The sequence below is a fragment of the Aythya ferina genome (genome assembly GCF_964211825.1).
Source record: "Aythya ferina genome assembly, contig: HAP1_SCAFFOLD_29, whole genome shotgun sequence".
In the NCBI taxonomy this organism is placed as follows: Eukaryota; Metazoa; Chordata; class Aves; order Anseriformes; family Anatidae; genus Aythya; species Aythya ferina.
Genome location: NW_028181463.1, coordinates 4,052,898 through 4,068,884, shown reverse-complemented (window position 1 = coordinate 4,068,884; position 15,987 = coordinate 4,052,898). Strand labels below are relative to the sequence as shown.

Genomic DNA, 15,987 nt, shown 5'->3' with positions numbered 1-15,987 from the left:
GGCCCCAGAGGGGTGATTGCAGTGCCTTGGGCTGGTGCTGTGCTGCTGAGCTGGGCTGGGCTCGTGAGCCCAAGGGGAGCTCGTGGCAAGAGGGCCGTGGTGCAGAGAGACAGCTGTGCCCAGGAGCAGCTCCTCTGCACAGCGCAGCAGTAAAGAGACACAGAAGCACAGACATAGAGAGAAGAAAAGGAGAGAGGGGCTGAAGGCAGTTGGCAGTGGGAGGATGCTGAGAGCTGCCTGCAGGAGAAACCTGCACAGCCCTTGACAAGGTAAGGGTCTGGCTGCAGGGCCATGCAGCTGCAGGTCCTGGAAGGGTCTCCTGCTGGGTCTTGTTTCTGGGAGGGCAGTGGGCAATGCAGTAAGCTTTGAGAGTCCTGCTGGGTTGCAGTGCAAATTGAGGAAGTCTGGCAGAAGCTCCTTGGAGTGCCCTAAGGCAGGTGCCCCTGGTCAGCCCAGAACACCCTGCCGTGGCTGGCCATGCCAGGCTCTCTGTCAGCTGCCCCGTAACTCCTGCAGCCATGGAGGTGCCCCTTGGCAGGGCCCTGTTGGTGGCAGGGTGCTGCAGGGCAGCGCTGAGCACAGCCGCGTGGGATGGGGTCTGTGAGCACGGGCAGGGGGAAAGAAGAGGTGGGCGCAGAGCAGCAGCTCCCAGCAGGGACAGCTGCAGGCAGCACAGAGGGGCAGGCAGCCAGAAGGAGCTGTTGGCAGAAACGCCGTGAAAGGGGGGATTCGGGCACCTCGTGGCCATGACCTGCAGTGCAGACACCTTCCCCTGGAGCAGCCCCTCCCTGGCCTCCTCTCCCACTGCAGCCCATAGGCTGTGGGGCAGGCAGGGGTAGAAGAGAAGGTAGAGCTCAAAGAGATGCTCCCAAGCTCTGTCTGTGTGAGAACTTCACCTCAGGTGAGGTTTCTGTCCAGCTGCACTTGGACTGGGGCTTCTCTGCTCTCAGTTGTCTCCAGTTGCTTCTCAGGGAAACTCATGAGCTGGATGGTCCTGCGGCTCAAAGACAGGAAATACAGGGTAGATTAGAACACGACTTGTGGGCAGTGGCCTGTGTAACTCTGCATTCAGATGAGTTGTTTGAAATAACACTGAAAAGATCATTAATCTGACCAGAGAACTGAACTTAAGCTTCCCCCATGTTCCTGATTCCTTCCTGCTGTATAGCAGAGAGGACTCCTCTGCAGCCTACAGCAGCCCCTGCTCCCAGTGCCACTCTCAGCCAGCACCAGCTGCAGCTCAAGCAGGAGAGATGCCAAATGATTTTCGTGCAAAGAGAGATGCTCAGGTTACGGGGTGCTTTAAGAGACACAATAGGTTTTCCTCAGAGAACTCTGTTTTAACATTCTTTTGCATTTTACTCTTTACCTGGTAAGCATGTGTATGGACAGCAAATGTCTAACGTCAGCTCTGTGAGTGAGTTCCTGCTGCTGGCATTCACAGACACGCGTGAGCTGCAGCTCCTGCACTTCACGCTCTTCCTGGGCATCTACCTGGCTGCCCTCCTGGGCAACGGCCTCATCCTCAGGGCTGTAGCCTGCGACCACCGCCTCCACACCCCCATGTACTTCTTCCTCCTCAACCTCGCCCTCCTCGATGTAGGATCCATCTCCACCACTCTGCCCAAAGCCATGGCCAATGCCCTCTGGGATACCAGGGCCATCTCCTATCAAGGCTGTGCTGCACAGGTCTTCTTCTTTCTCTTCTGCATATCAGCAGAGTATTATAACCTTACTATCATGGCCTACGACCGCTACGTTGCCATCTGCAAGCCCCTGCACTACGGGAGCCTCCTGGGCAGCAGAGCTTGTGCCCAGATGGCAGCAGCTGCCTGGGGCAGTGGCTTTCTCATTGCAGTCCTGCACACAGCCACTACATTTTCCCTGCCCCTCTGTCAAGGCAATGAGCTTAATCAGTTCTTCTGTGAACTTCCTCAAATCCTCCAGCTGTCCTGTTCAAAGTTGTTCCTCAGGGAGTTTGGGCTTATTTTACTTAGTGTCTGTCTAGCATTCAGTTGTTTTGTTTTCATTGTGCTATCCTATGTGCAGATTTTTAGGGTGGTGCTGAGGATGCCCTCTTCTCAGGGCCAGCACAAAGCCTTTTCCACGTGTCTCCCTCACCTGGCTGTGGTCTCTCTGTTTATCAGCACTGCCATGTTTGCCTACCTGAAGCCCCCCTCCATCTCCTCCCAATCCCTGGACCTCGTGGTTGCAGTTCTATACTCTGTGGTTCCTGCAGCCATGAACCCCCTCATCTATAGCATGAGGAACCAGGAGCTCAAGAATGCCTTGCAGAAACTCTTTGGATACATAGTTCTTCATCTTAATAATGGACTAATGTCCTAACCGGACTCAAAGTTTTTCTGACAATATGTTAGAACAGTCTTTTCTTATTATTTTCTTTTATACCATTTTCTGAAACTGGTTTTTATCATATATTAATGATATTCTAAGTTTCCTATCTGTTAATTATTTCTTTTAATTTTTGTCCAAAAGCTTTGCCATGTAACTATAGAACTTGTCTTTCTGTGTAGATAAAGAAAATAAAGAATCCAGGATAAATTAACTACTTTCAGCTGCTGTCTCTTCACAGCTCTGGAGCTGGGGGAGCAGTGCCAGCACGCAGGAGGGGCTCAGGACCAAAAGCCCAGCTGCCACATGCAGGAGCAGCCCCGGTGTCCCTCGGGGCTGCCCCTCACTGCCCGCTGGGCTCTGCCTGTCTGCTGCCCTCGGGTCGGGGCTGCTGCTTCCCTGGCCATGGCCATGGCCAGCAGCAGGATCAGAGTCCCAAAGTGACCAGTGAAAGACCAAGGGCTGGTCTGGGAGCTCCCTTCCTGGTTCCACATTGCCCAGCAAACAGTAACTGGCCTTTGACTGTCCTGGGACTGTCCCACTGGTGCTGGGTCTGATGGCAAATGGCATCCTGGAGAGGAATGTGGAGCTGCTCTGTGGCTGGGCCAGGCCTCTTGTGCTGGCCTGGGGAGCGGGGCTGGCCCTGCGGGGCACAGGCACTCTGTGCTGGGGATCTCCCAGGCATGAGACAAGAGGTCGTGAAGCTTCATGGACCTCCATCTCCTGTGCAGTGACTGGTGGAAACCAAAGCAATCCAAGCCTGATGGAGTCCTGATGCTGTGCCAGTATTGCTCAGCAATGGACAAAACACTGGTGTGATACCAATGCTGTACATGTATGACCAATGCTCGAAATGACCATTTCAGATGGATGACCATTTCTCAAGAGCCCCCGACTTGTCTTTGATGGGGTTTGTTGTGCTGGGCTGGGCTGCTGTTACAGGGACAGAGACTACTACTGGCAGTAGAGGTGCCCTGGCAAGTCCACCTGGCTCAATCTGTAGCCCCAAGGGTCTCCTTCAGGTCCTCTCTGACAGCGGCCAGTCCAGGGAAGTTCCTCAGATGCAGCCGAGTATCTAGAGGTGGAACTGGTTGCTTATGGTCAGACAGCAAAGCTTTGCCCCAAATCCTGTGCATTCCTTCAGTATTTAAGGAATAGAGCACCTAATTGTCATCACTTGAAGGGATTTGGGTGAATCCTTTCCACAAAGTGCCCCACATTAAGTTGAATTTCTGTTGTCACAAAATGAGAATTTCCAGGATGTATATTCACTGCAGAAAAAGAAATACCGTTCTTCCCCTGCACTTGCACTACTCTGTTGATTCTGATGTGCATTTAAGGCCATAATCTTCCACTGGTCCTGATTAAACTGACAGTGTTGGAATTTCCCTTTCCAGCTCTCTGTCTGGACCTATGCACTTCCCATTGGTCTCCAGATTTGCCCACTGCAAACCTTTGATCATTCTGATCCCTCTAACCTACCCAGTTAGTCTCTGACCATCAGGGAGTTCAAATTTGACCATGTTTAACAAGTTTATCTAATCATGTCCTTAGGCAGCTCCTCAACTCTTTTTCTATTTAGCATTTCCAATCTAGCTGTATAAAATATTTTATCTTGAAATAAAATAAAATAAAATAAAATAAAATAAAATAAAATAAACAAAAAAAAAATAAATAAATCTAATTTCTTGTCCATCTAATTTCTACTTCTTCCTTTTGGAATGTGAAGTTGCCTAGAGGCAGCCTGGACTGGGCACACAGCTGAGGAGTTTGTTCTATTTTTCAGCAAATTGTAACATGGTTTACAGTTGTTTGTTTCAAAAAATAAAATAAAATAAAATAAAATAAAATAAAATAAAATAAAATAAAACAAAACAAAACAAAACAAAACAAAACAAAATAACAACAATAATAATAATAATAATAACAATAATAATAAAAAATTATGTGCCTCCATGCAGCCTAAGGTGGGAACTGGTGCAATGGACATTTATGTCCAACTGTTGATTTCAGTGGAGTATCTGTGTGTTGGGTCTGTCTGAGCTGGAGTCACCTTTTCCCTGCAGCAGCCCACACAGTGCTGTGCTCTGCACTTGTAGCTGGAACAGCACTGATATCACTCCAGTGTTGCATCTATTGCTGCATAGTGCTGGCACAGCATCAGGACTCCTTCTGAGCCCCCAAGAGCCTGCAGTGGGGGTGGGCAAGTGATGGGGAGGGGACATTGCTGGGGCAGCTGACCTAAACCAACCAAGCGATATTCCATAACACCTGATGTCACACTCAGCAATAAAAGCGGGACTCTCGTGGGGGAGGGGGCTGTTCCTCTTGAACAACCACTACGCGTTTTGAGGCCCTGTTTCCCAGAACATGGCCGAACACCGCTCGCTGATGGGAAGTAGAGAATAATTTTTTCTCTCTCTGTGCTTCCACGCGGACTGATTGTTTCTTTTGTCTCTGTTTTTCCTCCCCATTCCTTTTCCCTTTAATTAAACCCTTCTCATCTCTAAACTCGAGTTCTCTGTGTTGTATTTTCTCCCCCTTCCTCTTTGAGGAGAGGGAGAGTGAGAGAGTGGTTGTGGTGGAGCTCGGCTGCCCACCTGAGTAAAACCACCACACATGGCCAGCAGAAATTAATGATTTCATAGAGGTAAGAGCATTCATGCAATGCCAATGCTGCAGTAACACTGACTTAAAACAGTAATGTATGTCCCTTACCTTACTGGAAACAGTGATTTTAATCCCTAAACCTAAATGCTACTACAACACTCTGAAAGGAATCAATTTTCTCTCTTGATAACCATAATCCCTTCACTTACCACTAACATTAAAATGCTCTATTTAACCCTAAACTCCTTGGCAGATGTAAAACACCCGTAAACCACAGAGCTTGTCCATACCTCAACCACAGACGTGAGAGAAAAAGCAGAACACCAAACAATCCCACTAAAACTTTGCATAATCTCTAACCCAGAAAGTAAAAAGAGATAGCAAGGGGGCTAGAGAAAGCTCAGCTCTGCCTCAGGATCTTCTGCCCCAGCAGGAGGAATGTGACCATGGCAGTGACTGTGAGGTCACTTCTGTCTCTGCACTTGATAGGGCAGCAGCAGGAACGTGTCACAGAAAGGGACTGTGAGGTTACTTGTGTCTGGAGGTGGCAGGTGACAGTCCTGTGTCTTGACATAGACCTGGGATCTGCACTTTTGGGCTGACATCTGGCAGTGGCCCTGCTACGCCAGCAGAAGGCACCTGCTTGGCATGCTGACTGGGGGATCCCCTCTGCCTCCAGAGCCAGGAGAACCCAGGCAGAAAGAAGGCCCCAACATGGGTTGTCCTGTCCCTTCTGCTTGAGTCCATGAGTGGGCAGCAGCAGGCACAAGGCTTGGCTGTGTGTAGCCAAGAAGCTGCAAGGCCAGCAGCAGGCCCCTGGCTTGGAAGATGCTGGTGAGTGTCTGTGATGTGACCTTAGCTTCGTTTTTCAAGGAACAGCCGGTGAGAGTTGATGAGATAGTGAAATGATGGAAATGCTGGGATGAGAGCAAGGTGGTGAACAGAGATAGGTGTCTGCAGACTTCCGGGAAATAGGATAAAGTGTGGGACAGCATATTAAAATATGTAGAGGAGTAGGCAGAGTGCTGGCAAGAAAGGAAGGACCCAACAGCCCTGTCACTTTGCCTAGAGCTTACGAGTAAACTAGATATAGTCATTGCAATGCAGCCTCTTTGCTTCCTTGCAACCCTGTGCAGAGGCAGTGTGGTGTCATACCAGTGTTCTTCTCATGGCATCACACTGCCCACCACATTCCTCAGACCTCCTGGAAAAGTCCTGAGCCAGACAGGGGGGTGCAGGATCTCTCCTCGCAGTGGCTGGGGTCAGGCTTTAGACCTTTTGCTTCACCAAAACCAACCAAGACTTTTCTCAGCACAGTGCTTTGCCTGTCTGTAATCATGGCCTCCAATAATCTGCCCTAAGCAGTCCCTGGGGAGGCTTTATTAGTAACAGCCCTCAGTGGGACCATTAATACTCCAAGTCACTTCAGCTTTTCCTTTTGAGTTTGCTTTTTCGCTCAGTTGCATCATTCTCTTCTCAGTACCCAAGTTTCTTTGACTCAGCACCAAAATACACCATGGAACTCATTAAAACACAGAAACTCCTAAGGAGCCATATCTCTCCCACCGTTTTCTTCAAGTATTCAAGATTTGTTCAGCTAATTGGAGAGCTTTCATGTTGTAGTTAAGGGGGAAGATTTCAAGGAGCATCTAATAAAAATCTTTCTTCATTTTAAAGGCTGAATTTTGTTGTGTTTCAGTTTAGAGCATCATTCTTATGTTTGTATTGGTCTAGGGTTTCTCCTTTGAAGCCGTGCTTAGGTGGGAAGAGCAGGGTTTTTCCTATTTCAAAACAAACATCAGGAAATCATGCTGCAATTTTCAAAAAAAAACAAAGGTCATGTTCCTTATTTTGTTGCCTCCAGTGATGTTTACCTTCTTAAAAAGATGACTGTACATGATGTATTTTCCACTGATTAATAGGAAATTTCAGATAATTGTGTTAATATTAATCCATATCATACATATTCAATGATAAACTATGAGGTTCTTGCAAAGGAAACCAATAGACAGACTGCTGAGAGATGGGCGAGCTCGAAGAGTAAGGGGAGGGCAAACCAGGAGAACCATGGGAAGTGCATGGGTCCAGACAGGCAGGTGGAAATGGGACGTTCAGCAGGGTCTGTGTAATCAAGATGGGTGTTGTCCGTGGAAGATGAGGGAGCACACCATGATAGACAAAGCGATGAGAATGCAAGTAAAGGAGAATATCTGTATTTCTTCTTCTGAGATGAGTATAAATCCTGGAAATTATAATTTCTTCCTGATTGGAATTACACTTCACTTGAGACATTTTACAGAAGGAATTGAATCATTTGAGCTGATGAGTGGTTGCTTTATTAGTTAAGAACTAAAGAAATAACTGAGTACTCAGGCAGAGCATTGCTGTCTGACCAGGGAAAACCTCCTGTGGTCCTGTTGTGTTTGAGGCACTTGCCTGGACTGGCAGATGTCAGAAAAGACCTGCAGGAGGCTGGAGCCCTTTGGGAAAATCAGGTGGAGCCAGGTGGAGTTCCCAGGGCACCTCCACTGCCAGCAGTGGTCTTTGTCCCTGTAACTGCAGCCCAGTCCAGCACAGGAAACCCCTTCAAAAACAAACCTCTTCTTCAGTGGGGTCCTGAGATTGACCTAGATTTGAAATGGCCATTGGAAACATGAGATACTCTCCCTTATTCCTACTAGACACTGGAACATCCGTTTACCTTCCTGGGTCATCTTTAGCAAACTCAGGCTGAAAAACTCAAGTATAGCATGCTTCAAATGGCTGAGGCAGAACCCATCAGCTTGCTCCACTTTGGACATGGTCTTGGTCCAGCTAAGATTTTGAAAGCAAAACATGTGAAATGATCCATCAGGTCAATGTGCAGAGTAAGAGAAAGTCACACATAATGTGCCGGAGTAGTAGAAGGCAAAAAGCATTGCATTGTGCCTCAGAATAATCAAGGAGACCATGTTCTGTTCATCAGTGTGATAAAGCAGAGTGAAGGACATTGAGTTATGTCCTAACATGAAGAAGGATGTACATCACTGGTGAAGGAACTGTCATTTGTGCCATCACCAACGTGAATTACAGAAGCACCACCACATCTAATGGTAACCTGTCCGCTCCTGCTTGCTACACAGGGCAGGGGAGAGGGAGCCGACAGCCAAGGGACACATTTGCGTGTGGAAGGTGGGGCCCAGCAGAGACAAGGAGTCAAGGCCGTGCGGTGGGGGAGACAAGGCACCATACTCCACACGGGGAAGACACCACATGGGGGAGACAGTGCTCCAACCTCTGTCAGCAAAGGGGGACAGCACTCTCAGCTGCACCTTCTGCATGACCGCAGTGCTTCCTGCTGGGGGCCATGTCCTATGGTCAGCCCTGGGCTCTATGCCATCCCTGTTCTCTGCAAGGCTCGAGAAGTGGAAGGTCTGACTCCAGAAGGCAGCTGTACCTGAACCAGGGGAATTTCTCTCATGTGCAGTAATTTTTTCTCCTCCCAGCTACAGTTGTGTGGCCCCAGTGTCATAGACACCTTCTGTGGTTTTACCCCATTGCTGGAGCTGTCCTGCAGTGCCATGGTGATACTCATGGTCTTTCCTTTCATAATCTACATTTGGGATCTTCCTTCCTTCTTTCCTTCCTTCCTTCCCTTGGATCATCTTCCTCTTCTCTTTCCCGCAGTTTTCATGTGCGTGCATCCTCTGTTGACAAGCCCAAGGCCTATTCCACCTGCTCTTCTGTCCTCATGAGTGTCACTGTTTTCTATGACACCGTTTTCACTGTCTGTGTAAATCCCATAAAGGCTGTAGTCAGAGGTTTTAACCAAGCCCTTTCTCATACCTTCATCATCCCCCTGTCAGTCCTAGGGTTGCTTATAGGTAGTATGGGAAGGGTGAGAGATGTGCTGGTGGAGCTGCAGACGTCATCATAAGACTTATCTCAAAGACCTTGGAAAGGACAGATTGATCAAAGAGGTTCCTCGGGACGTGGAAAAGGCAGATGTCGAAAGCATCTTGTACTTCAAGGCTGAGCAGAAGGATGATTAAGCCTAATCATGAATTAGAATGCCAGCGTTAACCCTAGCCCTCACCCAAGAACTAAACAAAACTCTGACCCACAAGGCTTGCCCTTTTCCTACACCTTGAGCAGGCATCTTGAGCAGAATTGCTCCCTCAAAGCCCTTCCATTACATTAGCTGTAGAAGTTGACCTCTAATCCCTAAATGTTAAATTGACCACCTAACCCTCCACCACACGCACAGCACATCTCATCTTCAAACCCACTCCTATCCCTAACTTCAGCTGTTTGTCCCCTTGGGGCAGGGCAGGGATTGTGATGTCCTTGAGCAAAGAATCACTCTCCATCTTTTTTATAAGCCCCCTTTAAAGGGGGGCTTACACTGAAAGGCTGTGATGAGGTCACCCTGGAGCCTTCTTTCCTCCAGGCTGAACAGCCCCAGTTCTCTCAGCCTTTCTTCATAGGAGAGGTTCTCCAGCCACTTGATCATCTTCTTTGCCCCCCAGCCTCCATCTATGGGTTCAGGGAAATGAAAAACTTGGGAAGCCTCACTGGCAGGGAAGACTGAGGCAGAGATGTTGTTGAGGCCCTCAGGCTTCTCCATGCCTGTCATTACCAGTTTACCCTTCTCATCCATCAGAGCGGGTACACTCTCCTTGGCCTTTCTTTTCTGAGCTATGTATCTCTAGAATCTCTTCCTGTTATTCTTTGCATCCCTTGCTAAGCTCAGGTCTATCCGCGCATTGCTTTCCTTATCCCATCTCTACACATCCAAAACTGAAGCATTCATAAGGGCCTGGAAAAAGAACTCGAGATCCATGGAAGCTATTCTGGAAACAAAACTAGTAGGTAGGATGCGCAATTTTGTAGAGAGGCAGAGCTGATGGGCATACTGGGCAGGATGCTCCTTTAGGCCCTTTTCCCTCCTGACTACAATGCCACTTCTCTCTGAAGAACAGAGTAGCCCACAGAGGTGAGACATATACTGCCTATGTCATGGATGTCATCGGAAAGCTGATCCCAATAAGATATGGGGAGGTCAGGAGCAACCTGGACACGAGAGATGTGAGATTTTCAGGTGGCAAGAGGAGCATGATTTCGTAGAGGTAAGAGGCATCATGAAATGCAGATTGTGCAGCAACACTGACTTGTAGAGTCATCTATGTAGAGTCATCTATGGCCCTTACACTATTTTAACCAGTAGTCTTAATCCGTAAATCTAAATGCTCCTCCAACACTCTGACAGGAATCCATTTCTCTAAAGCTTGAACACAAGGTATTTCTTGAAGCAAAACTCACCCCGTACCCCCTTTCTATTACTTTTACTCTCTTACTCACCCTAAACCCTACCCTTAATAATAGTATTAAAATACTCTATTTAACCCTAGGCTTCTAGACAGACCTAAAAATGACCTAAACTACAGAGCCTGCCCATACCCTAAACACAGAAGAACACCAAACCTTCCCAATAAATATTTGTTTACTCTCTAACCCAGAAAGTTGAGCCTTAGTCCCTTGGGAACTAGAAAGCAGTCAGCTATGCCTGAGGACCTCATGGCCCAGCAGGAGGAATGTGACCGTGGCAGGGACTGTGAGGTCACTTCTGTCTCTGCACTTGATAGGGCAGCAGCAGGAATGTGTCACAGAAAGGGACTGTGAGGCCACTTCTGTCTGTAGGTGGCAGGTCACCCTTGACATAGACCTGGGATTTGTAGTTCAGGGCTGACATCTGGCAGTGGCCCTGCTAGGCCAGCAGAAGGCACCTGCTTGGCATGCTGACTGGGGGATCCCCTCTGCCTCCAGAGCCAGGAGGACCCAGGCAGAAAGAAGGCCCCAACATGGGTTGTCCTGTCCCTTCTGCTTGAGTCCATGAGTGGGCAGCAGCAGGCACAAGGCTTGGCTGTGTGTAGCCAAGAAGCTGCAAGGCCAGCAGCAGGCCCCTGGCTTGGAAGCTGCTGCTGAGGTGACTTCTGTGTGGTTGGCTGAGAGGCCGCAAGGAGCCTGCTGGGTTGGGATGCCTACTTCAGGAGTGGTTTCTACCCTGATGGAGCCTGCTTTGGCAGTACGAAAGAGCAGGAGAAAAAAAAAAAAAAGACACAAACAACCCTAAAAGGTGGGCACTGGCCATGAGGAGGAAGATATGTCCAGGGAAACAACTGGTCTTGCTGCTACAGACTGAGGCAAAGAAGGCATTAATTACCTCAGCCTTTACCTCATCTCTTGGCACCAGGTTTCCCCCCACATCCAATAATTTATGATGATTCTTAATCCTCTTTAATTTAAAGTATTTATATAGGCAGTGTTTATTGTCTTTGACAGGAATGGATTGATTAAGCTCCAGCTGGGCTTTGGCCCTTCTAACTTTGTCCTGCACAGCCCCATAACATTTAGGACACAGCTCCTGAGAAACTGACAGCATGCATGAGAATGAAGAACAGAAAAAGTAGAATCTGGAAGACTTCCACCCACTACCTTTCTGTGACTGTGCTGCAATTCCATTTAGCCAGTTACTCCTGTATTATCCAAACATTGGTTTAGTGGAGGACTTGTTAGTGTTAGGTCAGAGGTTGGACTCGATTATCTTGAGGTCTCCTCCAACCCAGACAATTCTGTGTGATTCTGTGTCCCCTGTACCTCCCAATGCTGCTGTCTTGTCAGAGACAGCACAATCACATGAAGGCTGAACTGTCTGCCTGTGGACAGGAACATCTGACAGAACAGAGCATCAGTGTGGTGGGAGCTTGAGAAACTACAGGATTTTGTCTAAAGAAACCTCTAGACATTTACAAGGAGAAGAGCCCAGTCCTGAACGAGAGGGAGAGTAACGCCACATATCAGAGCAGACTGGGACACTGCAGAGTACACAGGACGAGGAGGGCCTGGGCACCACAAGGGATGCCATATGAGCAGAGGTGCCTCCTCACGAGGAACCAGACCAGCTTTCTACAGAGCTGCCTCATGAGGAGCACGGCCACCAAAAAGATCTGAGTTATCATGCCCATATCAGATCCGGTATGACATCACAAGGACAAGTGTCTTCAACTAACCAGTAAAGAGGTACAGGTCTGGGATTCTCTAGGCCATCCTGGTTTGGAGAGGAGCAAGGGCTATGGCAAGGCTCAAAGTCCCAGCAGGACCCAGGTCTTTGTGTTCATGGCTATGGCTGTTGTCTCTGCCACTGAGCCCTTAGAGGAGACAGCTGATCGTTAAAGCACCAGGGCCTCATTGCCTCCTCGCCCACACCCATGAACCAGGCAGGGGTCGTACCATTCTCCTGCACTTGGCCATGCACATCCCCATCTCCTACTGCCCAACAAAGAGCCCTGAGCAACCTGTCAAGGGAAAGGATCCCCCTTAAAATGGGATGGATGTCAAGTCCTGGCCCTTGAGCTTGGTGACACACATCCACTTTTCCTACACATCAGTGTCACCTTCACATTGCCTTTGTCTCCTTGTCCTCACTGCCTCCAGGGTTTGGCTCTAACGAGCTCCAAGGGAGGCTGTGTCAGTGCTGGCCCTCAGGGGGACACTGCAGGAAACTTGCCTCTGACTTGGACTTCTGGAGAGATGTCTTCAATTGTCTCTGAGTGCCTGAGGTTCATGGGCTCATCAGCAAAGCCCCCAGAGGGGTGATTGCAGTGCCTTGGGCTGGTGCTGTGCTGCTGAGCTGGGCCGGGCCCGTGGGACAGAGAGAGCTCATGGCAAGAGGGCCGTGGTGCAGAGAGACAGCTGTGCCCAGGAGCAGCTCCTCTGCACAGCGCAGCAGGAAAGAGACACAGAGGCACAGACACAGAGAGAAGAAAAGGAGAGAGGGCTTGGAGGCAGCTGGGAGTGGGAAGATGCTGAGAGCTGCCTGCAGTAGTAACCCGCACAGCCCTTGACAAGGTAAGTGCCTGGCTGCAGGCCATGCAGCGGCAGGTCCTGGAAGGGTCTCCTCCTGCTGGGTGTTGTTTCTGGGAGGGCAGTGGGCAATGCAGTAGGCTTTGAGAGTCCTGCTGGGTTGCAGTGTGAGGGGAGGAAGTCTGGCAGAAGCCCCTTGGAATGTCATAACATAGCTACCCCTGGTCAGCTAGGAGTGTGGTGGCCGAGCCTCCTCCAGACACTGCAGGGGATGCAGTTTGAATATTGGGATACCCCAGCTTTTGAATATCCAGAGCAGTCTGAGGGGTGTCCTCCTGGTCTGCATGATGCTCTCCAGCAGGATGCAGCTCTCTCGTGGCATCCTTGTGCCCTTGCAGCATCCAGGTACCCGAAGGAGGAGACACCTCCGTGTTAAGGCCATGCCTGGATGTGCTGCTGGATGGCTGTCTCTGGGAAGCTGGAGTGAGGCTTCTGCAGCCCTGGTTAGGAGGGAAGAGCTGAGATTCTGCTAAGACCCCGTGAGACAAGGTGAGGATTCCGTCCAGATGCACTTGGACTCAAGCTTTTCTGCTCTCAGTTTTCTTTTGTTTCTTCTCAGGGAAACATCTGAGTGGGATGGTCCTGCAGCTCAGAGAGGTGACACAGAGCAACTGAGAACAGGACCACTGGGCAGAGCTGCTCTGCTCAGTCTTCACCTAGGGACAGCCCTTTTGCCTCCTGGCAAACACAGGATTTCACTGTGAGTGTACAAGTAATGTCAGGGAGTTTCAAAATCCAATACCTCAACTAGGATAGGGCAACTAGAATAAAATAAAGTGAGGGAAATAGTTGCAGCTCTGCTTTGCATTCAGCTCAGTTTTTTTGCAGCAATACTTCAAAGCTCATTGATCTGACACTTGTCTGAATATGAGTTAGCCAGCCTTTTGTTTTATTTCCAATTTTCTTCATAAAAGTCTGTTCTAACCTTTTTCTGCCTTCTCACCTTCAACAGACAAGCAAGTACAAAGTCAGAGAATGCCCAACATCAGCTCTGTGAGTGAGTTCCTCCTGCTGGCATTCGCAGACACGCGTGAGCTGCAGCTCCTGCACTTTGCGCTCTTCCTGGGCATCTACCTGGCTGCCCTCCTGGGCAACGGCCTCATCCTCAGCGCCGTAGCCTGCCACCACCACCTCCACACCCCCATGTACTTCTTCCTCCTCAACCTCGCCCTCCTCGACCTGGGATTCATCTCCACCACTCTGCCCAAAGCCATGGCCAATGCCCTCTGGGACACCAAGGTCATCTCCTATCAAGGCTGTGCTGCTCAAGTTCTCTTTTTTGTCTTCTTCTTTGGTTCAGAGTATTCAATTCTAACTGTCATGTCGTACGACCGCTACGTTGCCATCTGCAAGCCCCTGCACTACGGGAGCCTCGTGGGCAGCAGAGCTTGTGCCCAGATGGCAGCAGCTGCCTGGGGCAGTGGCTTTCTCAATGCTCTCCTGCACACGGCCAACACATTTTCCCTTCCCCTCTGCCACGGCAATTCTGTGGACCAGTTCTTCTGTGAAATCCCCCAGATCCTCAAGCTCTCCTGCTCAGATGCCTACCTCAGGGAAGTTGGGGCACTTGTGTTTAGTATTTTTTTGGCCTTTGGTTGTTTTGTCTTCATAGTGGTATCTTATGTGCTGGTATTCAGGGCAGTGCTGAGGATGCCCTCTGTGCAGGGCCAGCACAAAGCCTTTTCCACATGCCTCCCGCACCTAGCTGTCGTCTCCCTGATGGTCAGCACTGCCATGTTTGCCTACCTGAAGCCTCCCTCCATCTCATCGCCGTCCCTGGACCTGGTGGCGTCACTTCTGTACTCAGTAGTACCTCCAGCAGCAAACCCACTCATCTACAGTATGAGGAACTGGGAACTAAGGGATTCCATCAGGACTCTACTTGAATACACACATCTTCAGCAGATTCATCTATAATACTATACATAATATTAGAAATCCTAGTTTTTCTCAGAAATAAAATAATATCATGTCTTCTGTTATTAAATGTCTGTATTATTATTTTCTCTAAGTACTTCACTTTTGAATTAAATAATATTATTTTTAACCCCCCCCCCCTAGAATCAATTATTTTCCTATTGAAGATGGTTCCCTGTGTAGATAAACCCAATAATAAAGCCATTAGAATTTCACTGGTCTCAGCTGCCATCTCTTCCCATCTCTTCTGGAGCTGGGGGAGAAGCCCCAGCATGCAGGAGGGGCTCAAAACCAAGAGCCCAGCTGCCACATGCAGGAGCAGCCCTGGTGGCCCTCAGGGCTGCCCCTCACTGTCCGCTGGGCTCTGCCTCTCTGCTGCCTTTGTTTTGGGGCTGCTGCTTCCCTGGAGCCATGGCCATGGCCAGCAGCAGGATGTGGCATTTTCACTATTGCTCTTTAGGCTTCCACATTGTTCTGGGTAAGCCCTCAGATCTCATGTACCTTGGTGACAGTCCTGTTGTCTCTGCAGTGGCATCCCTGTGGCTGCAGGCAGCATCAAGCACTGTGCAACCCTGGGTCACAGCTGCCTCCCTGCTAGCACCACAGTAACAAGAGGGGCTGCTGAGGGCAAACCCAGGACCCTGGACACCTCTTCCAAATGTGCTATCAGGAATGGAGCCAAGGGGTTGCTCCCTGCTCTTCTCTATTCTGGGGGTTTGTCATGGAGTGAAGGACACAGGCTGAAAGTCCCAGGGTGGTCCCTGAGGAACCAAGGGCAGCACTAAGAGCTTCCATTATGACAGAACTTGCCTAAGGAGATGACAACTGATATTAAATTTATCTGCATGGGACTGCACCCCCTGCAGTGGGGCAGATGCAGATTGCAGCCTGTAGAGGAATCTGGAGCTTCCAGGAGATGTCAGGGGATCTGCAGGGACAGGGTGCTCAGTGGGTAGTGATTAGAACGTCATAAAATGTGTGATCATGCAAAGAAGGGTCTGGTAAAGGAAAAGGCGAATCTGAGGATTCGATGGGCTAAAGGAGGGCTGTGCAATGCCAGCAGAGGGGGTGAAGAGCCAGCAGGCAAAGGCCCATAAGACTGCAGAGTAATTGAGGATATACATTTTGAAGTGCTGTGGGCCAGGTCTGGTGCAGCACTCGCCTGTCCTTTGTGTCCTCAGAGACACCCCATGGCCCTGCCCAGCA

General features: G+C 49.5%; 1 protein-coding gene across 1 annotated transcript; it reads left to right on the top strand.

Annotated features, from left to right (window-relative positions):
* Positions 1 to 13,839: 13,839 nt before the first annotated feature.
* On the top strand, positions 13,840 to 14,781 carry LOC311427915 (olfactory receptor 14J1-like; the record flags this gene model as incomplete). The annotated part of the gene is made up of 1 exon (XM_084539498.1): positions 13,840 to 14,781. The coding sequence occupies one exon, from the start codon at positions 13,840 to 13,842 to the stop codon at positions 14,779 to 14,781; it is 942 nt and encodes a 313-aa protein (XP_084395624.1).
* Between the last annotated feature and the right edge of the window lie 1,206 nt (positions 14,782 to 15,987).